Source organism: Pantherophis guttatus, chromosome 5, assembly GCF_059756535.1.
Source record: "Pantherophis guttatus breed Tessera chromosome 5, ASM5975653v1, whole genome shotgun sequence".
Lineage (NCBI taxonomy): Eukaryota > Metazoa > Chordata > Lepidosauria > Squamata > Colubridae > Pantherophis > Pantherophis guttatus.
Genome location: NC_142067.1, coordinates 23615914 through 23641236, shown reverse-complemented (window position 1 = coordinate 23641236; position 25323 = coordinate 23615914). Strand labels below are relative to the sequence as shown.

Genomic DNA, 25323 nt, shown 5'->3' with positions numbered 1-25323 from the left:
TCTGGTTCAAACTATGTTATTAGGGAGACGTGGTCCTTCAAGTAACCTGACCACATGCCATGTATGGTTTCAGCACCAGGAATTTCCAACACCAGGAATTTTGAACCTGGAACAAATTGGCAGCCAACGCAGCAGAAATGTAACGTGCAGATCATGGAGCACATACAATAGTTTGAACAGCTATAACCAGTTGACATTTCTGAATGCTCTTCAAATGCAGATCTATATAGAGCACATTGCAGTAATCCAGGGGTGTCAAACTCGCGTATCGGGACTTTTTCCCCTTCGTAAACTGGGCGGGGGCAGGGCCAGCACATGATGCATTTGGCCTGTGGGCCACGAGTTTGACACTCCTGCAGTAATCCAAATGAAATAACTGAAGTTTGAATGATCATGAGCAGAGCCTCCTGGCATAGGAGGGAGAACGAAAAGTAATAGATGTTACACAACATCTATTACTTTTTGAATGCTTTTGGAGCAGAAGACAGGTAGGGTTTTCATAAGGTAGTCCTCATTTAGGAACTGCCTCATTTAGCGACCATTTGCAGTTATGGCGATGAAAAAGTAGCTTTACAGCCATTTATAACCTTCTCAGGTTTATTAAGCAAAGGAAAGCTGAAGTAAGATCACAAGCACAGTACTGGTGTCACTTAGCAAGGTCTTCAATTAATGATCGAGTTGCTGGTCCCAATTCTGGTCTCTAAATGAGGACTACCTGCATTTTAATTTCTATGCAGAACAAATCGGTATCAACTGATAAAGCACAGATATAATCATATACAGATTTATGAAAAATATTTTTATTACATAACACCTTGTTTTTAACAATGTTGATTTCTTTTAAAATTCAGAATACCTGCATCATTCATGTAAAATAGCTTGATACAGTACATGGTATAGTTTTTCCTCAAATTCTAAGGTTCTCCTAACACCATAATCCTTTATTAAGGGCGACCCCCCCACCCAAACCAGCCTTTCCGATCCCGGGGGCCTCCATATGACCAACTCCCCCAGATCTAGCCATGCTGGCTGAAAACATGTGGAACTGAAATCCAATTCATCTGGAAAGTTCCAGGATGGGTAAGTGTGCCCTAAACAAACGTGCGAACATCTTTAAAAATATTTAAGAAAATTTAAAATCCACTACATCAAGCCAGCTCTCAAAAAGTCATGACAAACATATCTGGATGAATGCCGCACTGTGATTTTTTTTTATTTTTTGCAGGGGAACATCACTCATGCTTTTTTAACTTCCAAAGCATGCTCACAAATCAGTTAACACCAAGATGGGGGGGAAAAACATTGCCTATGACAATCAGTATAGTTTGCTGAACCAAACAGCTTTATCTTAATAACACACTCATTACTATCAAATAGCAGCTTTAATACCAGTCAAGTCATAGATCTGAGAACAAAATAAACTTATGTTGAAAATTAATCTTTGGGAAGCTTGTAAATCTGCTGGAAAAAATGCTCATGTTTCTTTTTTATTATGTCTTTAAAAAAATCTCTGCAGCAAATTTGTTGGTCATAAAACATTGCTCAATGTGGAAAATGGATCAACCCACAAAAAAGTCACTAAAAATCAATGCATATCAAAAATTCTCTCAATTGAAGCCATAGATAGTTTGTTTTCATCTCATTAACACATACTGTATACTTCAAATACCAGTTAAGAGATTTTTTTTTGTCTGTGTGTATTATTGGTCAGATAATGTTGTCAACATCAATAGAATTCACAACAACAAAAATGCTTGCCCCTAGCACATTTCACAGCTTCAACTGCTACAGACTGTCACTGAAAACAATGCATTGGTCAGTCTGAATCATGTCAAGTAAACTATGGAAGTAGCATATCCACAACACAAACTGTGCTAGTACTTTCTTTTCAAGTCTCATTCCATCAACAGGTACAATCTGTGGGAGGGACTACTCCCAGCCTGTGAAAAGTAGCAGAACGTGGCTATCAGACATTTTGACAGTTCCAGTACATTCTTGCAGCCCAAAGCCAGGTTCCAGGCAGACAGCAGCACGGCCACTCCTGCAGTCTTAGCAACAGTGCATTGACTTTATATTCAGATGCAGCTCAGTACCGGTGTGTCTGATGAGAGTACTGTGGAGGCTGCTGGGAGGTAGTTGAATATCCCATGCTACTCTGGGGCTGTGATGTGCTTGGTCCAGGGTTAGGATAGGCAGCATGGGGGTTGGAACGCTGAAAAAGAATTACAACAGAGTTGACGTTGTATACCAAGTGCAGTTCATGTTAAACAGGTGAGAAAACATGCTTGATCCAATCCGACTTTGCTCCCAGTGACTGACTCAGATTGGATCCTGCAACATTATCTTGGGACACATACCGCGTTTACCCGAAAATACAACCTACTCAGAAAATAAGGCCTTGCTTGATTTTCACCCATGCACCCAATATAAGCCCTACCCCAAAAATAAGCCCTGATTAAGACCCCGCCCACTCTTAGGTGCATGGGTAAAAATTAAGCTAGGGTGGGGTGGAGCTGCCCTACTACTTACTTTCGGGCAGTTACAGCCAGGTCTCGCACACCTCAGCCCATTTCTTTTGCAGCCAGCAAGGCTTTCCGGAAAACCTTTGTAGCCAATAACAGAGCTCCGGATCGATCTGGAGCTGTGTTATCGGCTGCAGAGGCCTTCAGGAAAGCCTTGCTGGCCAAAGAAGTTCCTGAAGGCATTTGACAGCGAAAAGGAGACTGGGGGTGACGCGCGCAAATGAGGTGAGTCGGTGAATACCCCCCCCCCCCCAATATGACTGGTGCCTTTTTTGGTGGCAAAAAAAGGTCTTATTTTCGGGAAAACACAGGTATATGCTTACTTTGATTCATTCCTCTAAATATTCACAAGAATACGAATGCCGAAGATTAACCCCCACAACTATATGTCCTATAACTGGTGTTCATATATACCAACACAATGTTCATTTTTACATTGATTTAAAAAAAAGATTTCTTGCCTATCCTCTTTAAGCAGACTTGATGACAAATGGGTAACAACATTTCAGAAATATTTTGTCAGTGTAATGAAACTACTTCAAATACACTTTCCTGCTCTGGAGCATATGCTGAGTGTGGCAGAATGTGTCCTATATAAAATCATATATTTACCATGTGGGAACCTAAAAATGTATTTGAATAGAAAAAACTTGAGAACTGACAAGGGAATTGGATGGCATATAAATTTAAGATATTGTTATTAATATTTTGTCATCTTTTCACACATGTAGCAGATAAAGTAATACTTTCAAAATTTCCCCAATACCATATAATCAGAAGTGTTTAAGACAGCAGGCCGAGATCTTGAGCTTGATTATATTCAACAGCTGAATAGGAAAAGGTAAATCCTCTTTGATACAAAAAGCTATTTACCTGTGGCACTCATATTTTACTCTAGAGACATTTACTCTACTTGCATGATCTTTAGCTCTTATCACTATTTACTCCAATATTCCTGCGAAAGTGGTTTTCCGTGTTTGGTGCAAGGGATTTCAGTGGGGAGATGGGGAAAACTCAATTCTGCAAATTGATTTCTACTTTCTCAGCAGAAGAGGTATTAAGACTTAAGACAATGCCTTCACACAGTCTTCCTGATTACTTGGATATCAAATATTTCCTTGATCTTGTTTGCATTTTAAATGCATATGCATAATTTTGAACATTCAAATGTCATCTCTTAGGCACCACAAAGAAGGATCTTCTCTAGGATCATCTGTTCCCATCTTGGTCCTCAGGTTTCCAAAAGTGTACTATTGCCAGTGTAACTGAATTCATCCTCCTTGCTACTAGCTGCCCTCTTTCTTTCAACCTTTCCCAGTATTACAGACTTCTCCAGAGAACTAGCTCATTACATAATATGTCCGAAGTAGCATAATTTGAGCTTGGACATTTGTACCTTCAGTGACTTGATTTGTTTGATGATCCATTTGTTTTCTTGGCTATCCAGGTTATTACGATGAGCAGACCTGGGCATTTTACAGCTCCTGGGCCATATCCGGCACTTTGATCGTCACTGTCTGACCCGTGTGAGGTCAATTGGAAATTAGAAATCAAACTAAATAAATGAACCACATGGGGCAGGAGAAGCCGAGTCAGGTCTGGCTTTGCACAGTTGCCATGCACTCCTTCAGTTGGCTGGTGGCAATGAGAGGACAAGTAAAGTGCTTTCCTGCACCTGCGCAGTGCTCGCCCTTCACCTGGAGCCGCCTGAGGCAGCAGCAGTCATTATACAAGGGGATCTGGGCTTGTTCACCCACTGCTGCCTCAGATGATGTGTGGCCTAGCGGGCGAGTAGGCAGAGCGCAGCCAGGAGCTATTGGCCCTCCACAACAGTCCCAGCTCTCCACAACAGTCCGTTTCCTCATGTGGCCCCTGCTCATGAGCCTTCTCCAATGGCAAAGTTCAAAAGCATTAATAATCTTTCTACCCTGCTTCTTGAAAGCTCTACTTTCACTTCCATAGAATATCACAGGAAAAAACACGGCCTGCATGATTTTGATATTTGTAGGTCACTGGGGCATCTGATTATGTCTCCCAGAGCCTTTATTACTATTCTATCAAGGGCTAATTTGCAGGGCATTTATTGTCTGCTGGTTCTTTTATTAGTGATAGTAGATTGATAAAAAGCAAAAAATGTCCAATATTTCGGTATCTTCACTGGCAATTAATCTCATTTTCATTTCTAATGGCTGTAGAATATTTGCACCTGTACCTATCAATACATAACTACAGTTTTACACACATACACACAAAAACGACCCCTCTCTACCTATGCTATACTAATTGGCAATATTTTCAAAATACCCCGGAAAATGAATGCTAGATTAGAGAGAGATTCTGAAACTTGATTATTTGAAACAATAAATTATTCACATGCCTCCTAGGAAGCCTACCTAGAATGGCAGACATGTAAAGAAATATATTCACTTTCTCCTTATTAAAACTATGAAGTTATACTCCATGAATGACTTTAATAATTTAAAAATAACAGTTAAAGCTGATTAACCTTATATGAAAAAAAATTACACATTGGACAAAATTTGCTTTAGTACATTCAACAGCCATATTTGTCACATACGACTTTTCTTCTATTGAAAAGTAATTGTATAAGATTTTTTTTTTATAGAAACAATATTTATAGAGGAATATTGTCATGGATAAAATGCTGCTCACTAATATTTTGTTTGACCCCAAAGCTCATCTTGTAAAAAAAATTTTGTTCACAGGGAATATTCTACACCTTCTGACTCTTTTATGTACTTTCATTGATTGCAACATTTTTCTTTGACATAAGGTAGGCAGATGTGTGAGTCTCGAACAGAAATATCCATTAAATGCCAGATTGCAACATAGGCTTGTCCTTTACTCAGAATAGAGCAGCCTGCCACAAAATGGCAAATTCTTTTCAGAAGAAAAGCAAATGACTTGTGAAAAGCTGAGAGTCTTTTCTTTTCTTCTTTTGTGTGCCTTCTGCAAATAATTTCTATTGAACAGAGACCAAAGCAAGAATATGCTAGATAAAAATAGGGTGAACAAAAGGAAAAAGAATCATGTTTTCATCTGCCTACTACATTAATAAATCAATCTCCTAAATTGTCATAAGATTCTAACATCTGAATATGTAACCTGATTTTACTGAATATTACACTGGATATTTTTTTTTCAAAAGCTTTGCTTCCTGAAAAACATTTGGTGATTATGATAGACCCTTTCAAACTGAATGCATGATTTCAGAATGACTGCATCAAGTGGGAATCTTGAGAAATACGAAATTAACTTTTAATGACTATAATGTATTTAATCGCATGTTTCCGACAGCTACATGAATTCAACAGGGCTAAAAGTGTTTTGCTGCTGTTTTTTGTTTGTGCTCAGTGGCTGATGCATCTCACTGTAGTGTACAACAATAGTCACTCAGCACTGATGGATTCCAGTTGCTATGATGCTGTTTTTTCACTGTCCTGGTAAAATTTTTAACCATATTGTCATTGACTGCACCTAGATTTTTTGGGGAAAAGTTCAAGCATGAATGGATGAATGAAATGAATCTTTAGTGACATCTTGCATTTCATTGTCTTATATCCGTACAAGTTTGTCAATCAGCTGAATATTGTTTAGCGACCTGTAGTTGCTAAGAAAATTCTCAGCGACATGTGGGATATGACCAGGACGAGCCCGAGGGAGGGGTCAAATGTGTCATAAGTCACGAATCCCTGCACGCCCACAAAAGATCTAAGACCAGCCCACTTGAATGCCTCTCTTATCTCCTGCTCATTTTCCTTGACCGCCAATTGGTCAGATTCTTGTAGAGAGTTTAAGCTTGCAATAAATCTTTATATTCATTTGAACTACCCGAATCTCCTGATTTCCCCGGTGCTTGACACAACATCCTTGAATGCTTTCTAGGTGATTTTTCTCTAGCCCCACTAACAGATTTTCAAACCACTTGTCACTGATGATGTATCTGATCTGTGGACCAACAAAAAAGCCTTCCTTAATCTTGGCATCAGTTACTCTTGGAAACATCTGTCTCAAAATACCAAAGCGTTCACTTTCCTTGTTCATTGCTTTTACAAAAATATTTTTGTTGGGTCAACAAGTTGTTCATGTGCCACATTTTTCTGTCCTGGAACCAAATTCTTTCGGAGTGGCCATTTCTTTTTAATGTAACATGACTCCTTGCATGACTGTCCCATTTGCATATGTAACTTGCTATAGCTGAGTTGCATTCCAAGCAGAAAAGCCTTTATATTTCAGTTGTACTTGGTGTACCGGATGTGCTTCAACAACAGTTCCATGTTTCCATTTGTTTCTTTCATGTGTGCAACAGGTACTGAAGGGTGTACATTGCTATTGTGTAAAAAACAAGAAATTTCTATAAAATGGTCCGTGATAGATTAAATTCCAGGTTATTTTTCATGATTGGCAGCCAAAAAAATCTGTAAAATACACCCAAAAGTGTTCAGGATGCAAAATCTTTTTTGTCACGAATCTTGGCGGGAAGGCAATGTAAAAATGAAGACCGTTTATGCCCCTTATACTGCATGCAGATTTTATTATTAACTTTTTTTTTAATAATAAAAGTGGATTCAAACAGATACATGCACAACGATTTACTTGAAATGTGTGCTAAAACAAATATTTCGCAAAGTAATGCAACAAAGATAAGGAAAGAGAGGCGAAAAAGCGATACCTGATAATCTGAGGTCATAATAAGTCCACCTGAGGTAGTGGTAGGAGGAACTACTCTCACTTTTTTCAAAGGAGGCCCTTGGGTATGACTGTTGTCTTGATTCCCTGGATGGCCAGTTCCATTTGTGTGGTTATTGCCCTGCTGCTGCTGCTGGTTCTTCTCAAGTGGTTAAAGAAAAAAGAAAAATACAACTCAGAAGCAATTCAAATGCTGGAAATATACAATTCTCTGTAAGATCAATGAGACACCAAGGTGATACTAATTAAATATTGGTAACTGCACAGATCTAAAGCAAAGACAACCTATCAAACTATTTACTTGGCCTGTCAAAAATGTTTACTTGGAACTAAATTGAGATTAGGTGTATAGGTAGTCCTCCCTTAACAATCAAAGTGTGATTGGTTAGCAACCATTTGAAGTTAGGATGGGCTTAAAAAGTTACTTATGATTTATCCTCAAAGTTACAACTGCCACACCCACACCCAGGTCATATGATTGCATTTCAGGTGCTTGGCAACTGGCTTGCAAATATGACTGGTTGCAGCATCTCGTGGTCATGTGACCGTGATTTGTGATGTTTCTGCCAGTTTCCAGAAAAACCTTCCCATTTGGGAGAATGGATTTGCTTAACCACCATGTGTTTTGCTAAAAGATCATAGTGATTTGCCTTACCACTGTCATAAAAACAATTGTAAAATTGAGTCAGGTCACACGGTGACCTGCTTAATAACTACATCAACTTACAACCAAAATTCTGGTCCCAAGCGTGGTTGTTAAGTGAGGGCCTTATATAAGTAAGCATTTTAGATTTGCAGCTTTAGCTAAAATCGATTAATAAGAAAAGAAACTCTAGTCCTGAGGATAATAAAATATCTTCCTGTTCTCCAGGAGATAATCTGAGTGCATTGTATTGTCTAAGGCAGTGATAGTTAACCTTTTCGGCACTGAGTGCCAAAACTGGAGCGTGCGCGCCGAAGCACGAGAACCTGGAAGAGAGATGGCAACGGCACATGTGCCCACAGAGAGGGCTCTGCGTGCCACCTCTGGCCCACGTAGCATAAATTCACCATCACGGGTCTAAGGTCTTCTATTGTGTAGCAAAGCCCTGAATCTTGTAAAATCGCACATTGCTGGGATCCAATGTTATTTACAGCTTTATGAAAAGCAATTGTTTTTAAGTTTTTTTAGATCTGTTTTAAGATTCTTGCCACATTTTATCATCAAGCTGGTCACATTATCAAATGATTACACAGTAAAAGACAATTACAGTACAAACTGAGATTACAAAATTCAGTCCTGCAGAGGGTTGTTCCATAATACATGCCCAAAACTATTTCTGCTACTCTTAAAAGGTTGCGTTTTACTATTGTCCTTAGTTCTTGTAATAGTGAAGTTTGTTTTCACAGAGATTTATACAAGATTGGGAAGTCTGCAACTCTGCAAATACCAGTATTTTAAATCACATCCAAACTAGGCACCGCCCCAAACATCTATAAAGAGTTACATTTGTAACTCTACAAATTATGTGAGCTGTCAATCTCTGACATTAAGCTTTTCTATATTTGGTAGACATTCTTAAATTTCTCACTGTAATGTTTAGTATTGGAAATAACTGTGATAAATGTAGTGATATTCCCATATTATCAAATATTCATTTTGTTCCCACAAGTGATATTAATTCTCATATTCTGACAAGGAACAGTTCAATAAAAGTAATTCCACTAAATATAGATAGAAAAATATACAACTTCACATTCTTATTATGTGGCCTTCATATACTGAATGATTTTAAGCAGAATTATTAATACCAATCTAATTCTCCAAATAAACAGGCAAGTATAAAACTGTACAAGATGGGGGAAAAGTCTAAATGTACTTGTTTGGTTATACCCCTTGATGTGATACCTACTTTGTCTCCTTTGTCATCAGGCTCCTCTTCAGTTAAAAATTCTCGTTTTGGATATGGGATCTGACACCCTGCAAACACACTGCAAAAGCCCGTTTTTTTAGTATGTTAATGAAGAAATGTATGAAGAAGGATAACTACAAGTACAGGTAGTCCTCACTTACTGATTCATTCATTTAGTGACTGTTCAAAATTACTATGGTGTAAAAAAACAGCTTTGTGACCAATCCTCATATTTATGACCATTGCAGAGTCCACAGTCATGTAATCACCATCTGAGCACTTTGCAGCTGGCATGTATTTATATTGTAGCATCCCAGTCACTTGATCACATGCTTCCCAACTGGTTTGTGACAAGCAATTGATGGGAGAATGTGGAATGAAAATCATAAGTCATTGCCATGTGATATTTCTCTTAAAGACCATGGTGACTGGATTAACGATTGAGTGGGAAGTGATATTGCAAGTCTCTAGTGGCTACATAATTTGTGGTGCTTAGCAATGGATTTGCCAGTCAAATTGGGGTCACTAAGCGAGGACAACCTGTATTTATTTTCTTCCCTAAGAAGAATTAGTAACTTTATCTTAATAACAAGTTTCAACCCATGATTAAAAGTGGTAATAAAACATTTTTCACTATGAACTAAGTCCCGCTTCACCAGTTCTTTGCAGCTTGATTTTAGGGATTGTGTGTAATCATTAAATGTTCAATGAGATCTTTGGGGTCGGAGGTTAGCAGGCCCATGTTTGAGACCTGAGTGCTGCTGCATGGCAGGGTGAGTTCCTGTCATTCACTCCAGCTCCTTTACATGGATATGAAAAGACCCCCCATGGGTGTCCCCCAGGCAATGGTGATGTCTCTGGCTAATCCCTTCAAACTGGAAGCACCTTAAATGGTGCCTCTGATATGAAGAGACGGGACCCCACCAAGGCATCCTGATATTGGCTTATGACTAGCACGGCTTCTGCCGATTTACAGAGGAACCATGAAACGGAATCATTGTCACCAGCACAAGTCTGTAACCAGATCCCCAGTATGGCTCACTCACAACAATATACTCTGAATCTCCAGATGGCTCCTCCAATTGGCTTTGTAGATTGGCTTTGAAATATTGGGGCAAGGTGATAACTTGTGTATGCCTTGATATAATTGCCAGAAAGTTGAAAAATAATCACCCAGTTGTGGTCAATCCGGCAGATTTGTCAGTTTACAGAAGTGATCCAGTAGTTTACTATTGTCAAATATATTAAAGCTTAAGGCTGTACATTACAGTGCTTCAAGTCTGGAGGGTGTGGATATAACTCTAGAGCAGTGTTTCTCAACCTTGGTAGCTTGAAGATGGGTGGACTTCAACTCCCAGAATCCCCCAGCCAGTGCTGGCTGGGGGATTCTGGGAGTTGAAGTCCACCCATCTTCAAGCTACCAAGGTTGAGAAACACTGCTCTAGAGGATACCTTTTTCTCTGAATTCAAAGTTCTGCACCACCTTATTAAAATCTTTTACAAGAGCAAAGAATAAAAGAGTTACACTGTCTGTCACTCTCTCAATAAAGATAATCCAACAAAATGATTAAAATCAATTCAGTCCCAAAATCATGTTTCAAATCAGACTGAAACTAGTGTATTCTAAGAATGTCTTCCACCATCCTCTTCAAAATCTTGCATAAAATATCCACACTTTCAAGCCATACAAGCCCCGAGAGATAGGGTTTTTTTTTTTAAAAAAAAAACCATATACTATATTTGATGGCAACACATTTAAATCTGGCTTTTGAAAAAGCTGCTCTGTATTTACTAAAGTATCAGCTATTCAAATATTTAGGGAATTGGAAAAATATAATTAATTCCAAATGTTGCACAACAGGATACTTTAACCCATAGTCTTTATTTGATACAATGAATTGCTGATGTCATATCCCTGGAGTATATATAATTAGGATCAATGTCAATCTGACTAATCTTTTCAGTTACCTTGAGATACTTTATCTGCAAACATGTGTCTAAGTCAGCAAAGAGTGGAGTTTTTTCATCTATGAAGTCCTCAAACATGTTACAAATAGTTGGTAGATGTCAACATACCAATCAGCTAGCCAAAATCTAGGTATATTGCTGCACAAAATCACATACTATGTGTGATGGATGGTAATATAAATTGAATACATTCATTAAAAAAATAATCTCAGGATGATACAAAATGCTTCTATTTATAGATACAATAGAAGCAATGAAATAAACTGCATGTATTGCTTGCTGTAGACATAACTGTATGTTTTAGTGTCGAGGTCCACAATACAATACAAAGGATGCTGATATGCCTGTGAAGACATTTTTAGCTCCTTGGTCTGTTAAATGGCTTGTCCTAGCAGGATGAGATGGTTCATCAGGTAGCCTGAACCTATGTCATTAAGGGATTTAAAGGTCATAACCAACACCTTGAGCTGCACTCAGAAGTAGACTGGTAGCCAGGGAGTGGACAAGCCCAGCCTGAATGCAATATAACTTTTACCAATTAGAATGATTATGTTGATGGACCTCTAGGCTTTCAGCCGAAGTCTCAACCCAATTCTGGTAATTGGAAAATCAATGAAGATTCCCTAGTTGTCTGAACAGATCTTCCTAGTTCTGGCAGAGATTTAAGATGTCTTAAATCCAAATCTCAACATTAGACAAAATAATGTCTTGAATACCATTAATTTTCTTGTAATCTCTCTCGTGGATTACCAAAATCACATTACATACTGAGTAGGCATGCTCTTATCAAAGACTATAGAAGCACTCCTCTTAGCTTATCAAATGGCATGCTGTTTGGAAATATCTCAAGAATTGATATTCTCCGGAAAAATTTACCGTAAATGAATCTAAGAATTTTGATAACATTAATACCTTGCCTTCATAACCTACTAATGCTTTTATCTTTTCTATTAAGATGCTAAGAAAAAACATTACTCTTTGATAAGTAAACACAGGAAGCTATCAAATTAAGATTCCAGAAGGATATGAGAATCAAATTCAGTATTGTTGAATGTTCTTATAGCAGGAGTCATTGTTTATAATTCTTGTTTGGTTGCCTTTAGTTCCCAAAATGAAACTATCAGCATCTGGATGCAGTGCGATGAAAACTCTTCCCTGGGGTTTTATCGGTTAAAAGAGAAGTTAAAAAAACTTCCAAAATCCCATATATATCAGGCTATTCTGTTGGGGTGACTAAAATAACTTACAATTGACTTGAGATGGTCGCCTATCCATGAAAGTTATAATCTGTTTAAGTCCTTAGCTCTTTCGTGACAGGTATATAAAAGCTGCTTCAACGGAAATTTTAGTTTTACTTGGTATTATATAAGAATCTTACATTTCCACGTAATACTAAGATATAAAACACATTTTTTTTACCTGTCAATATATTCTTTTCACCTAAATCAAGTATAAACGGCTGTGCTTTTTCAGCTTTTAATTTCAGTCCCAGTGAAGTCAAACATTACAGAATTGTTTGTAACTTTTAAAAAATAATTCTTAACCTTTAATTTCCTTGTTATCGTTTACATCACGATTCAGAACCAGTTTTTCTCAGGATACAAAGATCATATGTCATTTTTACATCCTTGCAGTCTTGAATGAAAAGGCAACAGATAAACCTAATAATCCTTATTCTTTAAAGTACAGGGCTCCATATAGACACAGCTCTTAGGGATTGGAAAGAAAAATGTCTATCAAAGTGGGGCTGCTCCACCACTGAAGTGGGTTACAATACAAGGCTGTATAGTAAATAAACAATAACACTTCTGTGCTGAAAAATCAAAAGTCTATAATACCCCAACTAGCAGATCCCAGAAAACCTCAGCTAATGAATGCTAAGAATTATTCATTTGGCTTCAATTAATCTGTTTCTACTAAACTGCAATTTATATCACTGAATTTATAAAGAAAAGATATACCAATTAAATAATATAATTTGATATTAAAAGTGGGAGGTCTAGCAGGCACTTGGCTGTTAACTATATATGATGTTATAATCAACTTGCCAATGAATAAAGGATTAATGCTACAAACTAACACAATCAGAGGTTCATAAAACAAAAATTAATAGGACATTTTTAAAAAATGGTAAATGGCATAAAAAGACATTTCTTGCTTGTCAAGAGTGAAATATCATTCACTGTTATTCTCATGAACCCCAGCTCCACTCCTTAATCTCCTAAACATTTTAAGCATTTTAATATCTTTCCTAGTTTAAAATAACTAGAAAGCATTAAAGAAATATGAATTCTGTATCACTTACTCAGATGTCGGAAGTGGATCTTCTAAGAAATAAGGATCCTGCATAGCCTGTTCTGAGGTAATTCTCTTTATTGGGTCCATAGTAAGCAATTTCTGTAGCTAAGTACAATTAAAACAGAAGATCTTCACTGTTGTCAAACCCAGAAAATATTCCACCACTCTGTGAATATATGCATCTTCAGAATCAACAAGCCATTGCTGTCATCCTATATACCTTACATACAGAAGATCCTAAATTCAGTCCCCAAAATCTGCCTGAAACCCAGGACAGCCATGGTAAATCAACCAATAATATGGAATTTTTCATTCCCCTCCCCATCTGAAGGTAAACAGAACCAATGTTCGCTACTGAGGAGAAAAGCTTGTCTCCAGTTGTTTAGAGATAATATTTGGACCTAGCAAAACAAGCAAAACTGATTGGTTGTTATAAGGTAAAAATGAACAAAGATACAGTCGTTCAAAATTTACATTTGAAGATTTCATTCTCGCTGTTCTTTTTTGCATAATCTCATATTTAATAACCAATACTTGCAAATAAGTACCGTGTTTCCCTGAAAACAAGACCGTCTTATATTTTTTTTGCCACCCAAAAAAGGCACCAGGTCTTATTTTCGGAGTGGTGGGATGGTGTTGTCCACTGACTCACCTCACTTGCGCAGGTCGCCCCCGGCCTCCTTTTCTCTGTTAGAGGCCTTTAGGAACTTCTTGTGTGGCCAGCAAGGCTTTCCTGAAGGCCTCTGCAGCCCATAACAGGATTGATCCAGAGCTGTGTTATCGGCTGCGGAGGCCTTCAGGAAAGCCTTGCCGGCTGCAGAAGAAATGGGCCGGCAAGGCAGGTATCGGGGTATGTGAGGCCTGGCTGCAACTGTCAGAAGGTAAGTAATAGGGCAGCTCCACACACACCCTATCCCCCCCAGCTTAATTTTTACCCGTGCACCCTGGAGTGGGTGGGGTCTTAATTAGGGCTATTTGGGGGGGGGGTAGGGCTTATATTGGATACACATGTAAAAATAAAGCTAGGACTTACTTTCAAGGTAGGTTGTATTTTTGGGGAAACATGGTATATTTATGAAACACATTAGGGGCACTTTAGATTACTTTTCTAAGGTTTCCATCACTTTGAAGTTGAAAGCAAATGCATTTCACTCTATAATAAATGCTCTTTCTGCAGATGTAATGAAAAGCACTTTAAACATCTCATATGATTGTTTTTGGAAATTATGTCAGAATTCATTCCTGAGTGAACTGTTATGAACTTACCAAATGGAATGCTTTACTATCCGGCTTAACTTTATGTTTTTCCATATATTTGATAAGGCTGCAGTTGGTATATCTGAAAGAAAATACTGGTTCATAATAATCCTGTCATTAAACTGAAGATAAAATGTGTATAAGGGGGTGTTATAGAAGGTAGCAGAGTTGGCCTCATTCAATTTAATTGCTATGAGCAGTTTATTTGTATTTCAAAATGATGCCAGAGCTCTGTGGAAGAAGCCCGAGGATGCACATTCCTTTATATATACCACATGGAAATGGCTTCCCATATCACACAAAATAAACAAAAATGAAAAGCTGTTAGCAGTTATTTAGTATGTCTCTTGTACAAGATTTCTGGAAGTGAGGCATTTCATAATGGTTTCTAAAACTTATCAAAGCCAAGTCTTTACATTTTATGCCTGCAAGCTAAAACGTTATACTTTTGTATGCAACAATTAATGTCTTATTAAATCAAAATAGCTTCAAGGTTATACAGATGTTATACTCTGATTTGTGGGGCAAGCAACAATTAGCTCCTTTCTGATCTTTTGATGGGGCTTAGTATCCAGACCAGTGTTTCTCAACATTGACAACTTTAAGATGGGTTGACTTCAACACCCAGAATTTACCAGCCTATCCTTCCCACCTTCTTGTCTGTTATTCTGCTTACTTTGCACTGGGCTTTTATAGAAGCTATACAGATCTCAATACTATTGTTTCCAAAGTACACATTTGTCTCCAATTTTTTGTTTTTTCAACAATAACAGGAAATCATCTTTGTTTTAGTATCAAGGGGAAGGCCAATCATCAGAGGGTAGAAAATAAAGTTTGCCAGAAAACCAATTTACTGAGTGTACAAATTCATGAAGTTGTAGCGTTGTCAAAATTTCTCAGATCTTCACAAAACTTACGTATTTCTTCTGAAATCTTTCATTAAAGTTGAATGTTCAGGCATCTTTTTAATATCTTCCCAATCTTTATCTATGAAGTGAATATCAGTATAATTTCATCTTTCTTAATACAAAGCTAGGATACCATCACTTAAGCACTGAAAATTATCATCTTCTCTCTCCTCTTCAAATGCAGAGCTTTGCTTTCTTAGTTTTCACCCTTGGTGAACATCCTCTTCTCATAGTTTTTATTAACACAAGAACATGAATCTTCTTTTGTTACTTATTTACATTGTATATTTTTTCCTTATTAAAAAAGCACTAAATACTGTACAGTAAATAAAACAATATACAGGTAGTCCTCGACTTACAACAGTTCATTTAGTTACAATGGCAGTGAAAAAATGACTTGTGACCATTTTTCAGTTACGACCTTTACGACACCATGATCATGTGATCAAAATTCAGATGCTTGGCAACTGATTGATATTTATGACCTTTGCTGTCTCCCAAGGTCATGTAGATCCTCTTTTCCAACCTTCTGAAAGCCAATGGGGAAGCCAGATTCACTTAACAACCAGGTTACTAACTTATCAACTGCAGTGGTCCACTTAACAACTAAGACAAGAAAGGTTGTAAAAAAAAGAAGGGAAAAACATAACAAATGTCTTACTTAACAGCAGAATATTTGGGCTCAATTGTGGTCATAAATTGAGGACTATCTGTAATCTGATATAATGTCCAAGTTTTGAATTGATTTAACATAAAACTTTAAAACTAATGCCGCAGTTACCAATGACTTCATTAGCTTCTTGATTACTATATTTTAAAGTTTAATTTGGCTCCCAGGTTATATAATTTTGTAATGTTAAGATTGTAAGATTGAAACAGTTCCAAATGGTATTGATACTGGAGAGAAATGAATATACTGGAGCCCAAATTTATCTCCTATCTAAATCATTGGATCCTTCTTTAAAATCCATTTTTGCTCTTTACTGACTTCTATCCTCCTTCCCTCTTAAAATTAAAAATAGCAGTAATGGCTTTAGTTAATTGAACGTGGTAAAATGCAATCAAGACTTTTCCTTAACTGCTGATGATAAATGAACTATATCATGATGAATTGGGGAACTAATGTGATATTAGTTCCTGGGAGTTGGGTGGCATATATACTTAAACCTGAGCATTAACAAAATTTCTATCTGTCAATTAATTACAAAAAGCCACACTGTTTGGATCTGCATATATACTATGCCAATACATCAGGACATCCTAAGTTCTTTGGAAGAATTTGATGCAAATGAAGGTCAACACCAGTAAACAATGGGGAGTTATGATTTCATTTCATTGTATATATAATAGTAATAATCTATTTACTTTAGCATTGCTAAATGTCTACCATTTGCAATGTATTAAAATATTCATAGTGGTATTGCTTTAACCATTTGAAAACTAAAAAAAATATATGTAATTTACATATATCAGCAATAACAGGATATGTACCTGCAGGAAATCCCATTACATTGAATATTCTGTCCAGCTGATCATGATGATACGGATTACTAGTTTTTATATCCTCTTGTCGGCAGTGGAATATTGGCTCTGATGTTAGCAGCTCTGCAAATATACACCCTATAGCCCAAATATCTTTACAAAAAAGGAGAGAGAAAAATCAAATAGGCATTTAAAAAAGAAGAAACAATGGTTTATAGATGTGCTCATGAAGAAATAATTATACTTCCAAGCATTTCCAACTAACATTTCAGTTGTTATGCTAATGTCAAAGATTCTCCTGTATTTTCATATCGCCTATTACAATTCTAGTTATAACAGAAGGGTAGACCTAGGCAAGAACTAGTAAATTTGTAACCTGCAACTAATTAATGCATTATGTCACTTTGTCTTCTGTTAAAATATTAAAGCTCTCAATAGAAAATTCTCAATTACAGCAAACATGTTTCTATAAGGAAGATGTTTTAAAATGCCATTTTTATAAATAGATTCCCATGACTTGAAACTTCAATAAAGTATCAAAAATTGAACAATTCCCTAAGGAGATTTCAAAGCTTGTATTTAAATCTTATGGGCTATAACTAATACAATACTACTATTTACAAATTTTCAAAACTGCTCCAGAAGAACTTCAATCTTTATAATGGATTGGAAGTGTGGGGAGTGAGATCTATTATGCCTGATTTCATTTACTCATACAATTAGGTATAATTCATAACTATGCAAAATTGAACTGACTGGGGATAACATATTTTCAGACTATAAGTCATACTGGTGTATAAGATGTACCAAGATTTCAAAGAGGTAAGTAAGAAAAAAATTTTTTTTGCCCTCCCTGGCCGCCAGGAGCACTCTGCAGGCCTCCCAAACCCTCTGCGTGCCCTGTTTTTTGAAAAAAAAAGGGCCATTTTAAACCCGTTTTTGCAAAAAACGGGGCACGCAGAGGATTTGGGAGGCCTGCAGAGTGCTCCTGGGGACTGGGGGAGGACAAGAATGTGCCCATTTCTGTGAAAAATGGGCCCATTTTTGCGAAAAACGGGGTGCGCAGAGGATTTGGGAGGCTTGCAGAGTGCTCCTGGGGGCTGGGGAGGGCAAAAATGCCTGTTTTTGCTAAAACCGGGCCTGTTTTTCGCAAAAATGGAACGGGGGGGGCGCGGCTTCGGGAGGCCAAAAATGGCTGTATTCAGTGTATAAGATGCACCAACATTTCCACCTTCTTTTAGGGGGGAAAAAGGTGCGTCTTATACTCAGAAAAATATGGTAATTGCAAGCTTGACAAGATTTTATTTTTTTAAATAAATCTCTTTAGAAAACTTAGCAATCATAGGATAAGAGGTCTAATTATGGTTTAAGAGGCTATGGCTGAGAGCATTAGTATGACAATTCTCACAGACATGGCAATGAGCAATGCCCAACTCCAATGATTTACAGTAATATTTCTGTTCGTAAATAGGATTCCAGATGTCATCAGATTATTCAAGACAGAAAAAAATTTAGCTGCCTCCAAGCTGTGTGAATGGGGAACCTGAATTAAAGATAACTAACAAGTAAAAAGGTAGTTATCATTTAGTTTCACATAGTTAAAAAAATAATGAAAAAGACAAAACCTATTCTAAAAGTATTTGGAAGGGAAGTACAGTAAGCAATACTGGTGTTTACCTATATAGTTATCTCTTTTGAGAAATCAGTAAGCACATCTAATTTCTTCATCAGAAATTATTACAGCCTACCTTAGTAAGTTACAGAAAAGCGTACCAAAAATTATCAAAAATTTATATCAAAAATTTAAACCTGGTGACTCCCCCACAGGTGAGATCTAGTGTATTTGTGAGTTTGATTTTAAATTGTCATGAAAAAGAGACAAAGTCAACATAATCAAAAGTTGTATCCAGGGAAATCTTTTGGAAGGAAAAATCTCTTTCTTTTGTAATATCAGCAATTATGATTTTGTAAGTTTTACAGAGTCATCTGGAAGTGAGATGGACAGTAAATAAATTTAATAAAAACACTAAAACAAAAATAAATGGTCCTTCAATTAAATTATTAAAATCTATGGGACAAATGTATTTTACATAATACTTTGTAAGTCATTCTATCAGAAACATTGAGCATTACTTAAGATTTAGATGAAAGAGATAAAGTTGAGGGAGAATTCAGAAACACTTGGTAATAGAAGTTTTTTTTAGTAATAATGTAATTAAAACTAAATATATTATTTTAGCTCTAACAATCAGGCTATCATCAAATCATTGGCTCCAGACATGTGCAAGGTGAATGATTGGAGCAAGGGCATTTTTGCCTTCACTATTCCCAATGAAGTAGTTTTACCTGCATTTGAGGGAACATATTAGTATTGTTTAGAAAATCTGAGGAAACTAAACATTAGCATCCAGTTTCTGTGGATTTGAATCATTTTGTCTTAAATCTGGATTCAAAGCCAACAATTTCCTTGTTCTAGAATACAAATCAATTTAAGTGCTAAATGTTAGAAACATTTATTATCAAAACATGAAACATATCAACAAATTAAATAAGGTTTTTGCTAATTAATTGTGAAGAACATGTCTAGGTAATTGAAAGAAGTCTGTACAAGATGTGGCACAGTCTTTCTATGCAAAAACAAATAAGTAAGTCAGAGTTAAATAATACAATATTCCTAACTTAACAATGACAATCACATTACTTACCAATAGCTTTGGTATAATGTCTTGCTCCAAGCAGTAATTCTGGAGCTCGATACCAGAATGTAACAACTACTGGATCCAAATCAGCTAAAGGCTTCAAAGGTGAATTAAATAGTCGGGCAAAGCCCATGTCAGCTGTAAAATGAGGAGGGAAATTAAATTTTAACATATATGTTGCTTAATACAAACTGATTTGAATTCAAATAGGCAGAAATCCTATATAATTTAACTTTTAAACATATTGAACTTATTTTGAAAGAACTGTACAGAGTGTGTTGCATGATTAAATCATGCTAATATGAACTCTTGGTCATTCAGGATGTCACCCATATTCTGATCAGTCCTTGGAAAGTTTGGAAATCTGGAACCGAATCACTGGAAAATGGCAAGAATATTTTAATGCATATAAAAATATTGATTCATTTAAGACTGAAAATATTTCTAATACCAAATTAGTAACCTGACAGTTCAATTTGTAGCAACCGGCAATAAGGCAACTAGCAAATTAATAGAACCTGCTATTCAAAGGTAGCAGGATTCTTCTTTAAGCTAGGAAAATAACACATCTGAATTCGTGTTCACTTAGCTACCTAATTCTTCTCTACTTTGATGGATTTATCACATTAAAATAAATGATGCTTGCAAGTATTTAAACAGCAACAGATTAGTAAAATATATCACTTGCATAATAAAACTATTGCTGCGGCTAAGTGCAAAAATAATGCATTTTTCAGTAGAAATTCCAGTAGAGCTGAGGATCTGAGGTTGCAATTATAGGGCACACAACAAAAGTTTTTAAAAAATAGGTTACGAAACCTAAGAATGTTTCAGGACCAAGGTACCAGATATTTGGATATTCATTAGAAAAAATCCCATTCATTTGCTCTACTTTAACTATATGGAACCCTATTTATACTTTTATTAAATTTCATTTTAAAAATTAATTTTGTTCTGCGTTAGACAATGAACATTTAGCTGTTGAGAAAAAACGAATGTTGATAGATCACCTTTGGCTGCATAGAAAATGGGGAAGAAGGGAAGGGTAGTGTCCGAATATAAACATCTGAATTTTTTTTAAAAAAATTAAACATCAAAAGACCGACATGATTATCACTTATCAATCCTCAACTTTATCACACTTTTGAAAGGCAAACTTGCTGTTAATGGCATTGGGTGGCTTAATTGAATTGGAAGTGCCCTTTCAAATCCAATACTAATGTGTAACTGTTTCGGGGGAGCAATCGTATTTTTCAGAATTTTGTAAATAGTTAATGTTTGCAAGAAAAGTAGGTGTCAATTTTCAAATAATAGCTGATAGGTTACTTGTATCACAAGAAACATCACTGAAATTAATGCTAAAAGTGCAAACTGTCCTCTCCTATTAGACCATCATGTTTCACTGACAAGAGGACTTAAATTAGTGTTAGTATAATTATGTATTTACAAATCTAAGTGATGGAGTGTTCAATATTGACCAAATTCCATTTCTTTCTAACTGAAACTTACATTGGTTTCAGACAGGACCAGCTAGTTTAACAGACTGCTGTTCAACAGTCTCATCTAATCGAGATCATGTTAATTCCATGTAAATTCATTTTAGAAAAGGAATTTAGACAAAGGGAAATTAAGTATATTTAAAAGTTTTGCAGTAATATCTGGGTATATCTGCTTAAAGATTCAAGATGCACATTAGCCATTTGCTGATGAACATGTCCTCAGGATATACGCAGTCATAATATGTTTGGTTATAGCATGTTGTGAATTTTACTATTATACTAGATGTTTTAATATTTTAAAACAACTATTTAAATAGAATATAGAATTTCTAAATTACAAAAAGCAGTTCTACCACAAATAAAAATGATACAATTTTCACAGCTTTTTCCTATTAAAAAACATGCTTCCTATGATTGAGGAATTATCAATATTTGCGTAAGTACTTTTCTAACCATAACTGTTAAATTTATTATTAAATGTTAACATTATTGAGGAAAATTACATTTTTAATGAAAGCAGAGCCCAATTTAGGTTCTCTCAGCCTATAACCTGCTCTAATGCTGTCCAACATGAACATATGTTACCTCTCTTCATTTGATCTGTGATCTGGTATATTTTAACAATAAGTATTGACCTATGCACTGTTAGAACATTTTGTCTTAATTGCTACACTGGGACTTATTAAAGATATAAACATACCAATTTTTACTCTTCCTCGCTCAGGACCTTCACCCATAACTAAAATATTAGCAGGTTTCTGTGGAAAAAAAATAAATACACAATACATATACCAAAGTAAACCTAAACATTTGTGGCTGAAATTAGTTTTACTTTCCAATTTTAAATCAAAATGCAGTGGAATGTTAAAAGTGATAATGCCTGTACATTATTAGTTTATTGTAAGGCTACATAAGCAGCCAAATAATTTCCTTCAGAATTTTTTTCACCTCTTTCAGGTGTCCTCACAATAGCTCCTCAGCTATGTATCAGAACACAGAGAAAAATGTGTTGTTTCTCCTGCCTAATTTCCAACATTAGCCAAATACAGAAAAGCAATGCACATTTTCTCCCAAGAAACAATATAACTGTACAATATTTTATATAGAACTATATATTATTCTAAAATTAATCTAATATTTCGTTTTTAGAAAAACAGTGCTAGTTTGGACTTTAAAGGCTTATTTCACGGAGTTTTTTTTTCCTCTAATGTTTTTTAGTTTCATCCATTTGCCCAATATATTTTCTTTGACAATATTTTTAGAAATTCTTGTAAACAACTTGTGCAATTGCTTTTAAAGTATTACAGAGCTATGCCAATATTAAATTGCTATTTTCTTATTAAAATGTTGCTAAAACTATAAAAAAATAATTGGATTATATTGGTCCTAATGGTGAATATTTGGTTCAGATTTTTATCTCTGAAATCAGTTTAAAGAAATGATTATTGTTCATTCGAGTAATCTGCCAGGAAAAGATACACCTTGAAATACACTAATTTTTCAACATACTTGAATATTGAGGTAGCTATATGGCAATATATGAATTTTAAGATCCATATTAACAATTTCAATCTTTACAAAAATGTATGACAATAATAACATTACCTTTGACAGGAAAAGGTATACAACTGATTTGAAAAGGGTTGTTTATGACTGCATACTTATGCAGATATTCAAAGAAAGCTGTAGATTTGTGCTCATACCTAAAAAACTGATGGTAATGATCACAAGGCACTATTAGGCTATGCAGCTCTAATAGTGACTGATATAATTATAAAAAAAAATCAAAGAAGAATATGTAGAATTGCTATATTGCCTTTCAACATCAGTGAGGAAATAGGTCTTTGGTACTCCCTGAGCCTGATTGTTTTCTTGCAAATGTTTCATTATGCAAATTAGGTAACATCAGCAATGCTACCAGTACAGTGGTGGGTTGCCTCCGGTTTGGACTGGTTCACAAGAACCGGTAGTAAAACCGCTGGGAGGCCCCGCTCACCACCCCGGATGTCGTCATCGGCGATCTGCGCATATGCAGAAGCAAGGTGCTTGCACGATCAAAGCAAGCACACACGTGCGATTCTGTTGCAAACAGGTAGTAAAGATAAGTAGAACCCACTCCTGTACTAGTAGTAATACTAGCATTGATGATCTTACCTAGTTTGGTTAATGAAACATCTGCAAGAAAAAGACCAGGCTCAGAGAGCATCAAGGACCTCAAACTTCAATTCTCAGCTACAAATATTCTTGGTAGAAATAATATGTTTTTATAAGGATAAAATATCTAAAGATAAAATATTTAAATTAAAAAAGCTTTACTTTTTAAAAGTCTGAAAATTGGTGTCTGTTATCATATCAATCTTATGATACGATTATTTTCATATGTTGGAAAATTCTTTTGAATTGCTCATTCATACTATTTCTATGGATAATTTTCATCAAGTTCATAGAAATGGATTTTCCTTCCATTTTAAAAACAGAGAAAACAATTGATATAAACCTTCTGAGTAATTAGTTAAGCATAAAAACCACAAAAGATTTTGTGATATCTAAATGACTATTCCATATGCTTTCAGATGCATGCACAAAATGTTACTTTCTGTCAGATTTATTTAATCACCAGGAGTAAAGTTGGATGAGGAAAAAATTATAAACAGTGAGAATTATAAACAAATGAAATACACATGGAAGTCTCGGTTATTTATTACCAGTAATCATTCACAGAACAATGACAACACTGATTTACATATGTCACAAACAAGACTGTTATTTTTTGTCCTCTGAAAACTTTTGGTCCTTTAAATTTATATATTTATAAGCAACAAAATTACATAGCTATATATCAAAAAGGGTTTTGAGGAATTAATGAAAATGATTCTAAAATACTTCCTAACAAGCTATTCTGAAAGTTTTCATAAATTTGAATACAGGAGTACAAAAAGTTTAATTTAGATTAGGAATAAATAATCATGAAAAAAATGTCAGAGCTTCACTGGCAAATTATTTAATACTTAATTGTTTATACAGATATATTGTTTTATCCATATCCCCAAACTCAAATGAATTGACATGTACATGTTAAGTTAGAAATAGAATAAAAGAATTAGGGATTATCTTCAGTAATAATTCAACAACAATATTGCACTGAACAACTATACCATATGCAAAGATATGACATTATTCACAGATGATTAATTTCTCCCTTCAGGAATAACATAGTTAATTTGATTTTATTTTCAAAGCCTCCAACTTTTAATAATTTCTTTTGCATAGCATATGTATCATTTCTAACTCTCTTCGCTATTCTATCTTAACATAGTTAACAGATAGGTTTGCTACAGCATTTTATACAGGTTGTTATCTATGATGCCTGATCTTTTCTGCATAAAAAGGCAAAACCATACAAAGATATATAGAAAGAAATCCCCCAAAGCTAGATTTCATTTTACAAGCAGACTTACATAAAATCTAAATTTATATATAGTTCTATAAAACCACACAGATTATGCTTACAGCTATTTCCAAGCAAAACTCATTAACTAATTGAAAGCAAAATCTGGATTCAATGCAAAACAAAATAAAAACAAAAACATAAATAGAATCCTCCTCTGTGCCTTGGATGCCAAACAAACATCAAGAACCACCGTACCATTTCTTTTACATCCTACAGTGCTGCCCAGATTATGATTATGAATGACTTCTGAGATACACATTTACAATTTATCATTATAACTTGATTGAATATTGTCTTTGTTACTCACTTTCCTGCTTAAACATCACTGTATCCTTACTTTTAGTTTATTTTGTGTAAGCCTATTTCACTTAATTGCAAGAAATATGATGAAACATAATGCCCTTATCATGGCCACAGTTCTCTTAAAGATAATCCAGATGCCTATAGGAGCTGAGATACAAAACGAACGTTCAGATTTTGGTGAAAAATATATTAGGCATTTGATGGATAAAATGACTTGGATTATTTAGTTGGGATTCTTCCTGGGGAATTTCTAGATTGATGATCAAGAAGTGATCAAGAAGTGAATTCAAATGGTGATTTAATTTATCCTAGAGTGATGGTATTGCCTTGCTTG

At 35.6% G+C, this 25323-nt stretch overlaps 1 protein-coding gene across 3 annotated transcripts in view; it reads right to left on the bottom strand.

Annotated features, from left to right (window-relative positions):
• Positions 1–784: 784 nt before the first annotated feature.
• Positions 785–25323, bottom strand: part of CDK8 (cyclin dependent kinase 8) — a 52397-nt gene continuing 27858 nt past the window's right edge. For 2 of the 3 annotated variants that reach the window (XM_034410625.3, XM_087894719.1), the window contains exons 5-13: positions 21936–21993; positions 19743–19874; positions 17047–17190; positions 15565–15634; positions 14657–14729; positions 13398–13495; positions 9125–9203; positions 7216–7374; positions 785–2212 (exon numbers count right to left, since the gene is read on the bottom strand). In XM_034410625.3, the coding sequence (XP_034266516.1) occupies positions 2087–2212; positions 7216–7374; positions 9125–9203; positions 13398–13495; positions 14657–14729; positions 15565–15634; positions 17047–17190; positions 19743–19874; positions 21936–21993 (939 nt within the window). In that variant the 3' untranslated portion in view covers positions 785–2086. The remainder of the gene's footprint in view (positions 2213–7215; positions 7375–9124; positions 9204–13397; positions 13496–14656; positions 14730–15564; positions 15635–17046; positions 17191–19742; positions 19875–21935; positions 21994–25323) is intronic. The other variant, XM_034410630.3, reaches the window with a different exon arrangement.